General features: G+C 36.4%; 1 protein-coding gene across 1 annotated transcript in view; it reads left to right on the top strand.

The window, feature by feature from the left end:
• LOC127621271 (1-phosphatidylinositol 4,5-bisphosphate phosphodiesterase eta-2-like) overlaps positions 1-18,995 on the top strand; it is a 243,621-nt gene that overhangs the window by 186,717 nt on the left and 37,909 nt on the right. Inside the window, exons 7-13 of the mRNA XM_052094791.1 lie at positions 2,348-2,441; positions 4,167-4,370; positions 4,858-4,978; positions 12,324-12,495; positions 15,326-15,433; positions 16,111-16,266; positions 18,691-18,789. Of these exons, the coding sequence (XP_051950751.1) occupies positions 2,348-2,441; positions 4,167-4,370; positions 4,858-4,978; positions 12,324-12,495; positions 15,326-15,433; positions 16,111-16,266; positions 18,691-18,789 (954 nt within the window). The remainder of the gene's footprint in view (positions 1-2,347; positions 2,442-4,166; positions 4,371-4,857; positions 4,979-12,323; positions 12,496-15,325; positions 15,434-16,110; positions 16,267-18,690; positions 18,790-18,995) is intronic.

The following is an 18,995-nucleotide window of genomic DNA, read 5'->3' as shown; positions in this document are numbered from 1 at the left end:
AGAAAGCTAATGTATTGTTCAAACAATCAGTAAAATCCCATTTAAAAGTTAGATTGCATCCATGCACTGCCTTCTAAATATCAGCAAGCTATTCACATTTAAATTAAAAACAGAAAAAGCCCACCATGAAGTCTAGTATCATAACTGAGAAAATTGGCATCTCAAGAAAACCGCTCAGAATTACCTTTTCACCATACTACTCTACATATTCTTAACCATTCTATTGCATTCAAAATATAAATGTTATGTATGATGTCAGTTTTATTTTTTTTTATGAAAAAATGTAGAACTTTAACTACAGCTAAACCAATGTAATACATGTGAAGATGTGTTTCTTTTTTATTATCAAGGTTTATATGACATTTCATTTGTATATAACATTGCATTCAATTTATATACAAATTTAAAGTGAGAATTTCTAGTAATTCTCCTATAAACTGCCATATTAATTAAATGTGCTGTAAGCTTTTTTTTCATGGAAAATTATGCAAAAATGTTTCCTACTCTCTGAAAGATATTCATGAAATAAGTGTCCTGAGACATCTCACCAGTCTCTGTGACAGCTCTAGACTCTGTATACAGCATACAAAAATGTGTCTGTCAATGACGCTTACTGCCTGTCAATCATTTTGTGCGTTCTCATAATATTGTAGTTGCAGCAAATTATTGAGGCTAATGCATATGTATGCCATGTTGCTCATAACAGTTGTCAGTTGAAGGTGCTATTTTGCTGTCGTTATTTTAAACAACTGTTTCTGCTCTCAATAAAGCTCATTTTGGTATCTTTGGAGTTCTGGGTTTTGGAAAGAGTCGGCATGGCCAATCCAAACGGCTCAGACACGTGGAAGGAGAACAGATGAAAGCGCTTACAGCATCTTTAATTACTCATTACTGCTGAAAAACAACTCAGCAGTCAAAAGCTATGCAACCAAATATTTTTTTTACAAGCAAACAAAATCAAAACAACTATACAACACAACTACACAACATCTGTACTTGTATGCATGTTAACTGCTGAATGTTTATTTGTGATTCTGCTGCAAGTTGGTTCATTATTAGATCAGTCTATAGAGTGTGGACTTTTCTTCATTGGACCTTTATTCAGACTATGTATGCTTGTACTTTTACTCTTGCCACATCTCCCTTTAGACAGTTCTTCCTTTGATATAGTTTATTTGTTATGTTTTTTACATCTGTTTTGTCAGTTCTGTGTGTGCATGAGACAGTATGTGTATGTGTGTGCATGCTTGTAAACAAGATGCAGTTCCATTTTGGGAATAAAAATGTGAGTGTGAGAGCATGGGAAAGATGCTAAATGTAAGTTAAAGTATTTTTAAGAAAAATCTAATTATTAAATGTGCAAAAATATCTGCATAATATCAAAATTGTCCAAAGATGTAACAATTGTATAAGAATGGTTATATCTCTTAAATAATTTTCATAAAATCTGAAAAATAAATAAATACAAAAATTGTTATATTCATTTTGGTAGTCTTGACAAAGTTTGGTTCCCATATGAAAAACGATGTGATATTTGAAAATTATGATTTACCTCTATCGGGTCAAAAATGACCCAAATGCAATTGGAAATCAATATTTTTTGTCTTGTTTTCCAGTAAAAACTTTCTTAAAACAAAGTACGTTTTCCTCTGAAACAAAATGATGTTAGAGTTTGGTTCATTTTTGCAAAAATAAAACAATATTTAGTAAAGTGCATACTTAAAATAATAATAAGAAAAATAAATTGGCAAGTCTTAATATTTAATGTAGTTTTTATTCTCAAGTAAATGTACCTCTTTTTAAGGATGTTTCGATATTTTTACTGGGAAAAACAAGACAAAAATACTGATTAAGAAATGTATTTCTTGCAGTGTAACACTTTAGTCTAATTTGTCTCAAGTAATTACGAGCAGGAAGGAGAAAGTGGCCCTCATCACACAACATCATTAGTAATCGGCTGACTAAAATACTGCTGAGAATAAAGCTGACCAATCCATATAACTTCCACTGGCAGCTGATCATCAACAAATGTGTTGAAGTGCTGTGCAGTGTAACCACAGCTGGCAGTGTCACCCCCCACACACACACATTAAAATAGCTGGAGGAGAAATGTGACACTGATTGGCATGGATGGGAATCTGATCGACTAATCAGTCCATTTAGGCGCAAGCTGTCAGCTTTAACAATTGGATTCCAGAGCAAATATGGGCTAGTCTTGTGTAAGGATTGCTCCCAATTGTGTTATTTATTACACATTTTGTATGTAATATGTTTAATTACGTATGTATATGTTAATATGTGTAACCAGATTTTTAATGTGATCACTTTGTGTTTGTTTCTATTTCAGATGACCAACGTGACAAAAGAGCACTGCCTCGAAGTTGTGTCCAAGTTTGAGCCTTGTCCTGAAAACCAGACACAGGGCGTTCTGGGCATTGATGGTATAAACGTTTTAATTTTATTTTTCAAAGGTTGCTTTTCCAGAGATTAGAAGAGTTATCAGTTATCCTGTTTCTCCTTAAAAAGCCTTAGTATATATAAAAATAGACGCAAATTAGACAATATACAGTAAATGTTTAGTTATAAAATTATTTTTGGATAGCATAGCTCAGATAATAGACATTCATTGAAGTATCAACTTTGTCTGTGATACTTCTCAATAAATTCCTTAGGAAAAATAATAATAGATCAAATAAATGTGAATAGCATAGTTCAAGTAATGGAGTTTCTCCTAAAAGTCTTTTGATAATTAGGTTTTATAAGGATTTAATGAGAAATATTTGAGTTCATATTGAAATCTCTTTTGATTGGAAACTTTAGTATCTTGGCAAATCTGTGCACAGTTTCAGACATTGTAAAGATCTCTACCGAAACTCGAGAGGATATACATGTGAGATTACTGGGATTCCTTTCTCAGGAGAAAAAAACTGTGAAGCAAAAGACTCCATTTGCGCTACATTTTGTCCCATTGCTCTCTCAGGGAAACAATTACAATATTAAAGAGGTCTAAAGAGATTCATCTCATTGTAACCACATTGTAATTTAGACAAAGCTACTAATTGATTTGTTGTTGTTTGTTAGATCTTTAGGTTGTTTTGTTATTTTCAAGACTACACTCACTGAGCAATTTATTAGGAACACTATGGTCCTAAGAAAGTGCCTGACTTGGTCTTCCGCTGTTGTAGACATCCACCTCAAGGTTTGACATATTGTGCATTCTGAGATGATATTCTGCTCATTATAATTGTACAGAGTGGTTATCTGAGTTACCGTAGCCTTTCTGTCAGTTCAAACAAGACTGGCCATTCTCCATAGATTCTGATGGTTGATTTGAACATTAACTGAAGCTCCTGACCCTTATTTGCATGATTGTATGCATTGCATTGCTGCTACACTATTGGCTGATTAGATAATTGCATGAATAAGTATCTATACAGGTGTTCCTCATAAAGTTCGGTGTATATGGCATTATTTTCACATCTTGTATCTGAGAGGAAGTCAACCAGCTCAAATATAATATACATTAGGTTCCAAAAGTCTGAGATCACATTGAAAGTCTGGGATTATTAGATAATTATTAGGACTCAAGCGTTTTAGCACTTACAATGGAAGTGAATGGGGCCAATTTAGGGTTTAAAGGCAGAAATGTGAAGCTTAACTATATAAAAGCTCTTACATAAATTTTTCAGTGAAGTAAATGTAACTTTTTTCTTTAAGAAGGGATGAAAATAATTTTGTGGTAATCAACATTATGCCACAAATGCTGTCGAATGAGCTTAACTTTATTGAATTAAGAATTTATTGAATTTTCTTGTAAAACCTTTGTACATACTTTGCTTCCATTGAGGCACACACAATGCTCTTTAGAACATTCTCAAATCATGCTGGATAACATGATCATCAGGTTTTGTCAAAGCCAACTCGAGTGTATGTTGTCATTAAAGCAAAAAGGGGACATACCAAATATTGAAATACACATTCAACTTTCCACTCAAATTATTATGCTGAAAATATAATTTGTAAATGTAATATTAAATTTGAAAATTCTAAATATAATGTATGCATATATTTACACCAGTAGCCTTAGACTTTTGGACCCCACTCTATTGTATGTGCATTTGTGACAGGAATTCACAATGAGCTCATGCTCTTACTGTACATCACAGGTTTTACAACTTACATGCGCAGTCCTGCGGGGGATATCTTCAACCCCGAGCACTATGAGGTGAATCAAGACATGACTCAACCCCTTAGCAGCTACTACATCGCTTCCTCACACAACACGTACCTGATGGGTGACCAGCTCATGTCTCAGTCACGGGTGGATATGTACGCCTGGGTTCTGCAGGCCGGCTGTAGATGTGTGGAAGGTGAGAGCGCCCTGTCTGTAGTGCTTCTAAACAAACCAATCACTGCATTTGGATTTACACATTCTGTAACAATATTTATATGTGTTTACATTTTCTTTAGTACATAATTAAGTGGTAAAATGGATAAGAAGCTGCAGCTTTAGTTATTAACGATGAATGGTAGGTAGAATATTAGACAGATGGAACTTTTTTTAAATTTAAATGAACTCAGCAGAATGTTTTTCTTTCTTAAGATATAATTTCCATGACATTAAAATGTTTAAAGCGGCAGTGTTATTGCTATTCCAGTTGTATCACCAAACAGTATTCCGAAAACAACGAAACTGGCTCACAGTTGACTCGGAATAGTAAAACTGGGACTAAAAGTATTGTAACATCAAGAAAATTACACACATCAGTTTAAAGGTTATCAACAGTATTTAGATATTGATAAAGGTAAGAAAATAAAGTCAAACAAACCCTTTTATACTTTTGTATCATTCTTTAGTGGACTGCTGGGATGGACAGGATGGAGAACCAATCGTACATCATGGCTACACACTGACCTCCAAAATCCTCTTTAAAGATGTCATTGAGACCATCAACAAACATGCATTCATCAAAAACCAGTAAGAGACTACTGATGTTTGTTATTAATCGATATGAATTGAGGGTTATTAGACAGAAGTGATCAACTGATATACTGTATATCTGTATAACTGTCTCCTCAGTATTTGTCTGATCTTATAACAATATACACCCCAAAGCATAGGGGCAGACTTAGCACTAGGCATAGGTAGGCAACCACCAAGGGCCACCAGCAGCCAGAGACCCCCTAAAAATACATGCAATATGCTAAATAAATTGTGCTGACATTTTAAATATCGATGTTACAACACCGATATGATTGATACCGCTGTTATTTTCAGCACCATAGATGCAAGCAACCCCCTTCCCCCTCAGATCAGGCTGTAATGGAATATTCCATGGTTTTATGAGCCTACACAAGTTTATAAACAGGTGAAAGTGAGCCAAACCGCTTGGACAGCTTTGTGGGATTTCACCGTGTACTCTCAGATTGCTGCTCAGCCTGCACTGCCACCCGCCGCTGCTTCAACGAGCACAGCACTCACTATACTCAACAATGCACAGTGTTGATGATGATGCACGTTGAAACCCGTAAATAAATAAATCAAATTAAAAAAATTATCCAGCTGTTTACTCGTTTTCACCTTATTTAGCAACATACTCTAAATCTAAAAGCTTTTCAAATTTAAAAGTTGATCAAAGCCTTCTTGAAACATGCAAAGTCAACTTTTTGTGTATTCATTTGTATATACGGTAGTTAATTCAAGGTCAATTGATGGAGGAAAAGTGCATTAACCTTGTGTGACCCTCCATTCACATGTGTGGACGTTGTATTTTGGCTTTGCTATATGCAATGCATCATTTCAATGAATTAAAACTGACTGAATACTGTTCAGGAAGAGCTACTATGGGCGCTGCTCCAACATAAGTGTCTCTGTAGTGTAGGTTTACCTAAACCTGTTTGTTTGTATAGACTAGCATTTCTATTTTTTTTTTATATGCCGCTTTAAAAAATCCTTTAATTTTTCATGCGTCCACATACTGTATATGGAAATTAGGACTGCATTCCCTCAAAAGTTGACAAGAAAAAACATGTTAGTTTTAAAAATGAACACATCTTTGGGGCAATTAAGCTTAATTTGTATATATATATATATATATATATATATATATATATATATATATATATATATATATATATATATATTGTTATCACTCTACAATACGGTTCTATTCATTAACATATGTAAATCCATTCCTATATATTCACTGTGCAAATTGAACTGTTTTCAAATTGATAATAAATGTATTCATGCAAAACAGTGGGGATTTCTTTAAGACTGCAAGGGAAGCTCAGCTTCCCCTATAATGTCAAAAAAATAATGGTCAAATATGTACTATTGTGTAAACAATTTATTGACTAAAAATGCATTAGAACACGTTCATCTCGAAGACGAGTTCGTTCAGAATCAGCTACATTACATATAGCAGGTCGGCTGACTCGATTTACTTCTCATACATTCCCGTAGCGTCAGTGCATTTCCCTGTTGAAGCCGAGCGTCCATTGAGCTCATGGGGCTGCTCTGAACAGTTTTTTTCAGTGCTCCGAAAATAGACGGTCATTGGATAAATGCTGCGATTATGTCCCGCCCACGGACGCTCAGCGTCTCTGGGGGTGAATGAGGGAGTGGGCTGGCCCGGACTCCCGGGCTTCTGATTGGAGGATCTGTCGAAAGACTGCATCTCCTTTTGATTGACAGCGAATCTGTACTATAAGAAGTCACTGAAGCTATTTCGCGCTCAGTCCCATCACGGATTTCACAAGTGTAGTCGAAAGACAAACTGCTGCAACCTATTTCTTTATATTTGTTTGGCGAAATTGCTAGTCAATTTGCATAATACATTTCACACAATTATACACCACATTCCTTGTCTCAGTTTTACCAAGTTTAATATATTTTGTTTTAGAGCGTTCGTTCGTTCGTTCGTTCATTCATTCATTCATACAGTAGGCTAGGCTAGCGTTGTACGGGTGAAACTGCGCACGATGGCAGACGGTGCTAATATTGTCGACCTGATTTTGGCGAAGCCATTTGAAAGTCTTCCTTACGAGGAAAAAATTAGAATTAAACAGCAGGGCAGATCAACACCTAAGATTGATTTAGTGCAAAAAATAGGGAAAAATAACAGGTCTTTTCAGCTCTCCTGGTATGACAAAGTTAGCTGGCTGACTGGAAGTGCTGTGACAAATAAAATGTACTGCTAGCCATGCCTCTTGATGAAACCATCTCACGGATGTGTTGTTTTGTCAAAAGTGGGGTTTGGAGATCTGTCTAACTTTGACAGGGCATATAAAAGACATGAAAAGAGCAATGAACATGTGAGTGCATGTGCAAGATTAAGTTGCATGGGCAGGATCAGGGTTGAGCATGCAATCAATGAAGGTGCTCGACATGGGACAATGATAATCAGTACATAGATTCAGATGTTATTTTAACATTGTTGGCAGTGATTGGAGGATTCTGGCCATTACTTTTAATCAGAAATATTTATTCAGCTTTATAGATAATCAGCTGTAATGTCTATAATGTCTCTAAAACATGAATATCCAACACTCCTGGACACATAATAAATATTTGGTGAAAAAAATATGACTTTCAATAGCTTGGTATTAAAGTAATTACTTAAAATGTCACAACTTAGTCCCAGTGTCCACATATGTTGACATACATTTTTAGTAAAACTATTTGCCCTAGATTTTTATTTTATATATATATATATACCGATGAGGTATCTCAGGACACTTATTGTATTTCAGTGATGTCTTTTATCACTCAATTTATCTAGTTTTGTTTTCTGATTTATTATAGTTGTATTTTTAATATGTATGTTTAGACATTTCATAAATATTTATGTTTTGTATTCTTTTATGCATGTTTTATTGTGTTTCATCTTTAAGTTTTGTATTTATTTATGTTTGTTTTACTATAAAAAGCGCCTTGAGAAGCTACTTTTAAAGGCACTATATAAAATAAAGTTTATTATAATTATTAAATACACATATCCGATAAACTGGCAGTATTTGGTATTAAGTTATATCATTTCATTATTAAATTAAAATGATAAATGAGTAAATTATAAATAAGTTACAAAACATGTATTTTTTGTTTGTTATTTAATTAAATAAATGTTTTTAAAAATTTAATTTTTTCAAATTTACATATAACAATTTAAATTAGGAATAAATTATGAAATAAAATAAAATAATTACATTTTTAAATTATTATTTTAAATGGGTTTAATTTAATATTTTAAAAACAAATTCTTTGTGAAGATCACTGACGTGCACAGAACGGGGGCAGCAGGGGCGCAAGAGTAAGGACCCTGTAGCATTCGCTCGCACTTTCTTATAGCACCTTCAAACCGTACACCATGTTACCAGGGTAATGCCATGGTACTAAATGATTGATCATGTTCATATTTCATGATACTGTCATGGCAATCCAAGGTACTTTAAAAAATACCATGGTTTTACTATGACACTATTTACTATGTCATAAACATTGGGTTATCACAGACCATGTCTGAAAATAAATAAATAAATAAGTGTTTTAACATGGTGCTTTTTGTGACAAATATAACAGAATAGGCTTTTATTTGTGAAAAAATATGTACAGTATATGCTGTATATACAAGGAAATGGTTAAATAGAAATTAGTTAAATATTTATAATGCTGCTAACACATTCCTTTTTTTTTTCGAGTTTTCTACATCCGCCATATTGGGTGTTCCCATTTCTTCCATTTATTTTAATACAAGTGCACCTTTCGGTTTAAATATTCTCTGGTATCGGCCTCTATAAATTTTATATCAACATCTCCTAGTGTTGGATTTCATGGACTTTTGCGAGAATCGTAAATGTTGTACTTATGATGACACTGTACGCTTATGCCCATTTTCTGGATTTAGTAGCTTGAATTTGACAGTTGCGCTCTCAAATTGAGGTTTTATCCTCAAGTCTAGCTTTCCTGACAGGCAGGGAATGTTGCTCAATGCCAGGCCAGAATAGCAGTGTTGAAGTTTTGTTGGTGTCCTATTCTCACAAGCTGGCGAGCAGAGGTCCAGACACCGTGTGAACATGAATGTCCTCGTGTGTGTTTCTACTTGACTTCCTCCCTCTCTAAGATTTCCTGGTGTTGCTGTTGCTAAAGGTGATAATCCAATTAAGCCGCCTGCTGTCGTTGTTCCTGAGGTCGCAGTCAGCGAAAAGCTATTTTTAGATGCTGTCTCTCAACACCACTCATATGTCAGATGTGATATGTGACTATTTGGCTTGTAATTTTAACTCTAATTTAAGTATAAATGGCAATGACAGTAAGACGGTACAACAAACATCTGACTGTCAACAGTATCCAGGGCTATATGTTCATGTAATATTTCCTGTCTGTTCACTACTGAAAATAGTTTTTGGCCTCATAAGGTGTAGAGACATGAGTTGCTTAATTCAGAATTCTGTTTGTTGCTGTACCTTTAAGACTTCTATATGTATGACTTCTATTATGATTGGCTAATCCCTTTCATGTGAATTGATTGGAGGTTGATGTGTCAAGGTCCTCACCATGCTATAAATATTGATTTGTGTTGAAAAGATTTTTCATGTGTGTGAAAGAAAGAGGGTGTAGAGTGATACAAGTTTCGAAACTTTGTAGGAAATCAGTCAATAATATATTTTATCAGCTACAAAAATCTACAGGTTACTAATACATAATTTGTATAGGTTACAAAAAATTTTTTTTAAGGGTTAGGTAAGGTAGAAATTGTGGTTTAAAGGGACAGTTCACCCAAAAAGGAAAATTCTGTCATTATTTAATCTCCCTCGTGTTGTTTCAAACACATATGACTAGGAACACATTAGCAGCTGTCCCTAGTCCGCCATGTTGTAAAGGTCAAGAGTCATCCGTAAACACATGAAAGTGAATTGACAGATGCGGCCTGCAACAGTCTTGAGTATTTTACAGCCAACACATAGATTTGTTTTCCCATAAACTTCAGACTATCTTGTAGATCAGCGTTTCTTAAACTCTGGGTCGCATAGCCATACATGTTGTTTCACGATGTATTTTGATGTACGTGTATGTATTTCTTCCTAAGTTAAAGTAAATGAAATTGTTAAGAGCAAATGCTCTCTGTTCAGTGCACACTTTCACGCTGTTGCCCTGGCGTGACTGTTTTTCGGCTGTTTTCCGCAATATAATTTGATAGACTTTGATATAAATGCGGACAACAGGTCACTTGACATCACACACACCGCTGTTCACGTGCACACTCGCCAAATAAAAAGATGACAAAGTATAAGTGTGACGAGGAGGAGGGCGTGGCCGGGCCGTGATGGTGCACGGCCAGCGCTGAATCATCTGATCAGTGGGAGAGCAAGATAAAAGGGAGCCAGAGGTGCCAGTTGGAGAGAGATAGAGATGAACACGGCCGTGCTGCATGAGAGTTTGTCTTATGTTTTATGTTCTATTTTGTTTTAAGTTAATTTATACCATTAAACTTTACGTTGACTGGGCAGCCAGTTCCCACCTCCTCCTTGCCCATCCTTAAACTTTTACAGTGGTGCCTAAAGCCGGAGGAACTTCTGCGGTCTGCCAAAGAAGGGGATCTTATCTTCTCTCTCTATCTCTGTGTATCCGCTTGCACTTTCCCTCTCCTCACACCTCCCCTCGTCACTCCTCCAGGTTCACAGGAGGCGGGGTGGACCACCAGCTGACGGAATGGCCGGAAGGGCAGCATTTCCCCTCTAGAGATGGGGGGGTAAGTCAGTCCAGTGGTGCCCCGGCCTGAATCGGGTGGGGGAGGAATGTGACGGGGAGGAGGGCCTGGCCGGGCCGTGATGGTGCACGGCCGGTGCTGAATCAGCTGATCAGCAGGAGAGTGAGATAAAGGGGAGCCGAAGGCACCAGTTCGAGAGAGAGACGCACGTGGCTGCGCTGCATGTGTGTTCGTCTTATGTTTAATCTTCTATGTTGTTTTAAGTTCATATATATCATTAAACTTTGTTAACTTGTCAGCTTGTTCCTTCCTCCTCCTTGCCCATCCTTAAACTTTTATAATCAGATAGATTGAGGATTGTCAACAAAGCATTATGTGGGCAAGTTTTGAGTCACACTTAATAAGATGACATAACCTCACGCGGCACCCTCAGGTCGAGAGGTCCTGACAGAAAATTCAGTCAGAACAAGACGAAAAGTCAGTCAGGAAAATAGATCAGAATTGATGTACTGTAGCGGTGAAGATAAGCAGAAATATGCAATTACTGTCTATCAGAGTTTGGGTTTAAGAACCCCTGTTGTTAAACAGAGTATTGGTAATACACTCAGAAATAATGCTGATCATCTGTGCACTGCCTAATGCTTTGAGTTTTTAATGACATCAGTGGGACAAATGATCATAAACGCAACGTGCTGGACAGGTCATATCCATAAATAAAGCTAGCTCCAAAAATATCCATAATATATTTATTTATTCAAATCATATGTTTGTTTTTTACTAAATCATATAGTACCAATCATTCAAACACTAAGTTGTATCCATATACTGTATATTATAAACAGTGTTGGGTGTAATCCAATTGCAAAGTAATTCAAAAATTAACTGTAATGCATTACATTTTAAATTCTTGTAATCAGATTCAATTTACTGACTTTCAATTAATTTAATTACCTTTAAGTACATTATAGGGTTATGCTTATTTCTGTAACCCCTTTACATGGCTACTAACCAAATAAATAAATACATGGTAATAAAATGTTGATGTGCCGTGAAACTATGTAATTTGGTTAGAAATAAAATGCTGAACAGCTGAAATCTCCTTGTTGACTGTTTCAAGATTGTGGCGCCATTGACATATCCAGACCAGCCGAATGCAGTATCTACATATAGATATATATGGGACTGACAGCTTCAATCACCATTCATTTTCATTGTACACTGTGGAGCAGAGGGGGGCGGGGCCGGGTCGGAATATCGCGCCTGGTCCCCAATCGGCCTGATGAGGCACGCGAGGGATAAAGGCGGCCGGTGACGATTGTTCGAGAGAGAGACAATTATGGGCATGTCCGTCGTGTGTGTTTGTTTATGTGTTTTTGAGTTTTCATTAAATTATTATTTATATTGACAAGCCGGTTCTCGCCTCCTCCTTGCCCATCCTTTAACTGTGTTACATACACAAATTCTGCATAACTTCTGCTATTGTTTCAAACAGAAGAAAGTCAGATGGGTTTTGAACAACATGCAGTATTAGTCTTTCCATTCCTCTGTAGTAAGTGTTTTAACCTCACTATCATCACAGATGTTGAAGTGCATTTATGTGCTATGTTTTCTTAGGTATCCAGTGATTCTGTCCATCGAGAATCACTGCAGTGTCCCACAACAGAAAAAGATGGCTCAGTATCTGACTGAAGTGTTGGGTGATAAACTGGACGTGTCCTTCATTCCCACAGACCAGTCTGGACTTCTGCCTTCACCCGAGGCCCTGAAAGGCAAAATTCTCATAAAGGTGAACGTCCAAATGCATTTTCATTTCGGATAATAAATGGTCAGGTTTCATTCAGATAAACATGTTGTAAGTCGGCTTAAATGACTTTATTTGACAGTCACAATTCCTACACAATGCTGTTTTTAATAATTACATTTTTTATAAAACTTAAAATATAGAGTTGTCAAACTACTGTTAAACAATGTAACAAGTTATTATAATAGGAATGAGAAAAATATCCATAGAAATATTTTGTAATAAGTGAACATTCAAAGATTGAATTTGATCAAATTAATTAGTTTTCAAAAGGTTAACACTATTTAAAATCTCAAGTATATAGTTTATGCAATTGGGGTTCAGATGAAAAAAACATTTAGGAACCCTGTATTAAATTACAATGAGTGCAACATTATTTTAAATACAATGGCAAAAAAAGTATGTGAACTCTTTGGAATTACCTGCATTTATATATCAATTTGTAATAAACATAAGTTACAATAATGAACAAATACAATATATTTTAATTAATAACACACAAATTATTGTATTGTTCTTGTACATGTTGAAAACATAATTCAAAAATTCACAGTGCAGGTTGGAAAAATTATGTGAACCCCTAGGCTAATGACATCAACAAAAGCTATTTTAGTCGGGAGTTGGCAAACCTGGCATCCAATTTATGAAACAAGATTGGTGTTGTGGGTTAGAGCTACTTTGACTTATAAAAAGCCCTCAACATTTTGAGTTTGCTATTCACAAGAAGCATCTGCTGACGTGAACCATGCTATTTCTCTTTGATAACTTAGATAACTAACTGAATAGCAGATATTCATCTGTCCACAGTTAGACAAATTGTCTATAAATGGAGACAATTTAGTACTGTGGATACTCTCCCTAGAAGTGGCTGTCCAGCCAAGATGACTCAAAGGCACATGCTTGGTCGAGGTTATTGCTGGTAATAATTACCAGTGAGGCAAGCAGGGCAGGGCAGGGCAGGGCAGGGCCGAGCGGCATCTGTGTAGAGCAAGGGCGGGAAGTTAAATGGTGAATGAGTTCCACCTGTGTGCCACACGGTCTCGCATTCCAGTAAGGGGTGGCGGGAATATATAAGGAGAGGAGACAGCGGCAGATGGAGAGAGAGAGAAGCATGAAGCTGTGTGTGTGTGTGTGTGTGTGTGTGTGTGTGTGTGTGTGTGTGTGTGTGTGTGTGTGTGTGTGTGTGTGTGTGTGTGTGTGTGTGTGTGTGTGTGTGTGTGTGTTCATTGTGTCTGCGAGGAAGCAGCACGTTAAGTTATTTAATGTTATGTTTAAGAAATAAATGTCTACGTGTTTGTCGAGCCAGTCCTAGCTTCCTCCTTTCCCATCCTTGAATTGTTACACTGGTGCCAAAATTGGGGAAGGAGGAAGGATGCGCTGTCGTGGAGTCCTCACCGCTGCTGTACGCCGGGAAGTGGAGGAGCCACTGTCATCCGTAAGGAGAAGGAGGAATGGGACCGTCTTGACAAACACATAGACTTTTATTTCTTAAACATAACATAAAACAACTTCACATGCTGCTTACCCGCAGACAAGCCGAACACACACACACAGCTTCATGCGTCTCTCCTATCCTTAAATACTCCTGCCGCCCCTCACTGGAACATGAGACCGGTGTGGCACACAGGTGGAACTCATTCACCACTTATCTTCCCGGCCTCGCTTTGCCCAGACGCCGTTCTGCCCCGCCCTGCTCGCCACATAACCCCATCGCCAAACTCACGCTGGGGAATTAAATACAAAAGTGCACTTACTTTTTCCACAGCACTGTGATGGTTTAATGGGATGTGTTCAATAAAGACATGAAAGATTATAATTGTTTGTTTGTGTTAGCTTAAGCACATTTTGTTTGACTGTACTTGTTACTTTGATGAAGATGCCATTTTAAGGCCAATTAATGCAGAAAACCAGCTAACTCCAAAGGGTTCACATACTTTTCTTGCCACTGTATTACAAAAATATCAGATTCAGATATGAGTATTTTGTTTTGTTTTGTGTTTCTCTTTATTTTGTGCAATTGCTTGACTTTTTTTTCCATCAGAGATGCTTTTAAAGCAACAGCAGAGGAGTATGTTAATGACTTGAGATGTGTTTGCTGTAGTGCAGCACCTCTCCTGTGCTTTTAATAAAGTGTGAGGGTTGAAAACCGGGTAGTAGATGGAGCAGCTCTGCAAATAAGCGAGTTGGCGCTATAATTGGAAGGCAGACTGACATTCCCAATAGAGAGTAAATCCTGAACTGCAAACTGGGCCAGCCGGTGGTATTGATAAATTGCTCGGCACAGGCTGTGGATCTTCATGCATGTGGCTATAGTGAGCACAGATATACAGATTGCTTTATTACCAATGGATTGTTAATGCAACATCAAACCTAATACTGATGTGTTAAACTGTATCTACAATGCCGTGTCACATGTAATGTGACTCAACTAGAAGGCTCACATATAATCAACAAAGCTGTCCGCACTGTGAGCGTGCAACAATTAAGTAATATATTTAAGCAATGTGATGTATATTGTGAATATTGTCACAGCAAAAGGCCATTGTAAGGCATGATGCGCAGCAGAGTTACTATATTCACGATATAGCATGAACTTGAGTGCCTTCTTGCTTTTAAAAAACTGTTACTACATAATAAAAACATTAAGGGCACATATTTTCATTAAAAATTATTTTATCAAGCAAATTAATGAAGTGGAATCAGTTCCCGGGTCTTTTACAGTCTGTTTTGTGCACATAATTTCACTAGTGCGGATATGAATTAGATGCATTTAAACATCTTTACATGTTTCTGTATGTTTGTTTGGGTTTCATAGGGTAAAAAACTGCCTCCAAACATAGATGAGAATGCGGAGGAGGGGGACGTGTCAGATGAAGATAGTGCAGATGAGATGGAAGACGACTGTAAGCTCATGAACGGAGATGTAAGTGATGTTATCCTGCCACAGTGCTGTTTTACTGAGTTATGTCTCTCTGGAGAGAAAGGGCAACCTCTGGGGCCTCAAACAGCCAAAGCCTCAGTCCGCACGGCCCGAAAGAAAGTTGAATACCAGGGCCTTTGGTGTGTACGCTAAGTCGATGGGGGCCTCCAAAAACAACGCAATTCTCATTATATCCAGACTTCTCTCTGTCTCAGAACTATCTTGATATTGGTTTTAAAGTCAACACAAATCAACATTGATCCTATGTACTTCATTAATAAATATCTTATTGTGCACAGTCTAAATTGTGCTAAAAATATGATTCTTGTTTTTTGTATAGTAAAATATAATTTCTTCATATATTTTTTTATTAGTTTGGGCTGAAATATGGCCCAGATATTTTCTTGAAAGCTTTCATGAGATTCACCCTAACTGTCAATTCTTCAGAAGTCCTTCTGCTCTTAGTTCAGCTGTACAATTCAATCATATGCACAAGGCTTTTAGTAAAACCTGAAAGATTCATACATTTGGAATGAAAGCTCCTTCCGTCTAAGTGCTCCATTTAAAAATAAAGGGGGTATTTTGGAAAGTAAACATTTGTCATGAATTCTGTGTAAAATTAGGTTAAAATTTCACACAGCTAACTCCCTGTCTCTATTTCGCTCGCTCTCATTTTTCAGACATCTATGAACAGGAAACAGGCCGAAAATGTTGCAAAGAAAAAGTTGGATAATCTCATGAAGGAATCAAAGATTCGTGACCGAGAAGATCCAGACAGCTTCACCATCACTGCATTGCCGCCCACAGGAAAACCTCTTGATAAGTCGGCCTTGAAGGTAAACGTTACCACTCTGTACATAAGTTATAATGCAACATTAACAGTCTTACTCTGTAACAGGACAGTAAATATTACCTGATTTACACACAAAAGCAGCATTTACAGATGTCTGCACTGTGCTGTATGTTCAAATGCATAGATGGATGGATGGATGGATGGATGGATGAATAGATAGATAGATGGATAGATGGATGTTGTATATGGTTAAAATAATTAATTAACTGTTCATTCATTTGCTTATAATACATAATTTCTTATTATACTTATGTGTTTTGAATTGTGTTGTAAATTCAGAATTTACTGTATAAAAACAATGGTGAAATGTTGCAGCCCTGAATGGTTTTCCAGCGTCTCAAAACAAAATATACATAAAAGTATTTTATTAATATTATTATTATCAGTGATTTCCTGAAATCTGTCAAGGAGGTTAAAATCTTAACTAACTAAAGCTAAAACATGCTAGCAATGACTAGCACTATGCTAAATTATGCTAGAAACACCTAGCAACATGCTTGCAATACCTAGCCACATGCTTGCAATACCTAGCCACATGCTAAAACATGCTAGCAAAGCCTAGCTGCATGCTAAAACATGCTAGCAACACCATGCAAGCAATGCCTAGCTACATGCTAAGAAATGCTAACAACACCTAGCTACATAATAAAACATTGGCAACTGCCTAGCAACCATCCGGAGCACCCTAGCAACCATATAGCAACACCTATATAAGTGCATCAGAACATTGTAGAGACATGGGGGTGGGATCTTTTGGCTCAGGGAAGTAGCAAGCCCTTGTCTTTTGATAACTTCTCCCCAACACTGAAAGGTATCATAATTTACTTCAGTTCCTAACTGTCCTTTTGCCTTTCACTCATAAAGTTCCTTGTACCCTTGTACAGATGTGTGTGGTTATTTGAGCACATACTCAAAAGGCTTTTATTAGTCAAACAGCACTATTACACCTCTCTCCTTGACGGCCCATTGTTGTGCTCCTGGCAAGGTTGCTTAAAGTTTTTTGCACCAAAGACAATAGTATTTAGTTTCTCCTGACCATTTTCCACACTCTCCCTGACACTTTCAATTAAGCAGGCTGTTTTTGTTTGTTTTTTTACTGTACCTTTAGGACTTCTGTAAAGTAAATAACCTCTGTTGTGATATTGTGAACTATGCTGGAAGGCAAAGTTAGCCTATTCTCCATGGGCAAGTTGCTAAATGCTGAATAGGTGTTTATGTGTAAATATGGATGGTCATGTATTAATGTTCTCATTGTGTTGCAGCTTATTTTTCATAAATAGTGTGAGTGAACTGCAGGCAGATTTGTATTGTGAATGTTAGAATATGTCTACATAGTACATACTTTAATTTAATTTCAAGAAAGCAAGAAAAATCAAATTTTCCACCATATGACCCTTCAAATTATTTTTTTAACAGGTTGTTTGCGCCACCTAGTGAGCATGGTTAAAAATGTACAGGTTTTCCATCCATTTCCAGACTTTTTTAAATCAAGCATTCTTTTATTAATTATAAAGCATCTGTTTGTATGCATATATTCTGCTTTAATCAAGAACAAACCACTAAATGTCTTTATCAAATGTTTATCATGGAATTTCAGTAACACTTTACAATAAGGTTTTTACAAAAACACATTTACATTTGTTAATGCATTAGAGTTAGCATGTAGCATGTACAATGGGGCATTCAATTGCCCCATTGAGCAATAATTATGTGCAATACACAGTTTAAGTCTATTTATATTATCCAACATATCCCCTTCTGCCATTACTTACATTGCTCTGTACATAATATACTCTATTTTTGTTCTTATATAACAGATTGTAATAGATTTGCACAAAGTGTGTGTGTATGTGGGTATGTATGAAGGTGAGTGTATGTACGTTTATGTATAATTATTTATTTCTTCTCTTTTTTGTTTTAATTACCTATGTCTTGCTGCGGTTTTTGGTATTGTTTGTATTGTTGTACACTGGAAGCTCCTGTCACCAAGACAAATTCCTTGTATGTGTAAGCGTACTTGGCAATAAATCTGATTCTGATTCTGAACTAACAATGAACAATTTGTTTTACAGCATTTATTAATATTGGTTAGTGTTAACATCTAAATATACTGTCGTTCAGTGTTCATGTTAACTTATAACATAAACTAACTATACTTACCCAGCATTAGGTTGTACATGTTTAATATTGCATCACATAATGTTAACAGATATAACCTCATTGTAAAGTGTTACAGAAAATCCTGTGTTATTCTGTTCATTATAATTGTGACTGTGTAAAATTGACTTTGTCATAATCAGTGTCTATTGCATGTTTCTGTATATTTCTTCCACATGCCCCTGCCCAGATTTTCAATGGACTTTATAGTAGGCTATGCTACAGTATAATGAATGTGTTTTGAATTCAGGGAAAGCAGGAAGATGGCACTGACACTGGAGATGAGGCCAACATTGGAGGCAACAAACGTCTGGCTCGATCGTTCATGGGGAGCTTCTCCAAACGCAAGGTATAGATTACTGTGCATATGTATGCACACACACTAAAACAACAACATTTCCTCTTAAGCTGAACATACACCAAAAAATATGTTTGTGTCTTATACGTACTCTCTTCGCTGATGCATATCTGTGTAATCAATTATTCATACTTAATGAATGATGAATAATAAAATATGCATAATTGCACGGCATTCTGGAATACTCTAGTGACACT

Source organism: Xyrauchen texanus, chromosome 27 (assembly GCF_025860055.1).
Source record: "Xyrauchen texanus isolate HMW12.3.18 chromosome 27, RBS_HiC_50CHRs, whole genome shotgun sequence".
Classification (NCBI taxonomy): domain Eukaryota; kingdom Metazoa; phylum Chordata; class Actinopteri; order Cypriniformes; family Catostomidae; genus Xyrauchen; species Xyrauchen texanus.
This window is presented reverse-complemented; position numbering and strand designations above follow the sequence as displayed.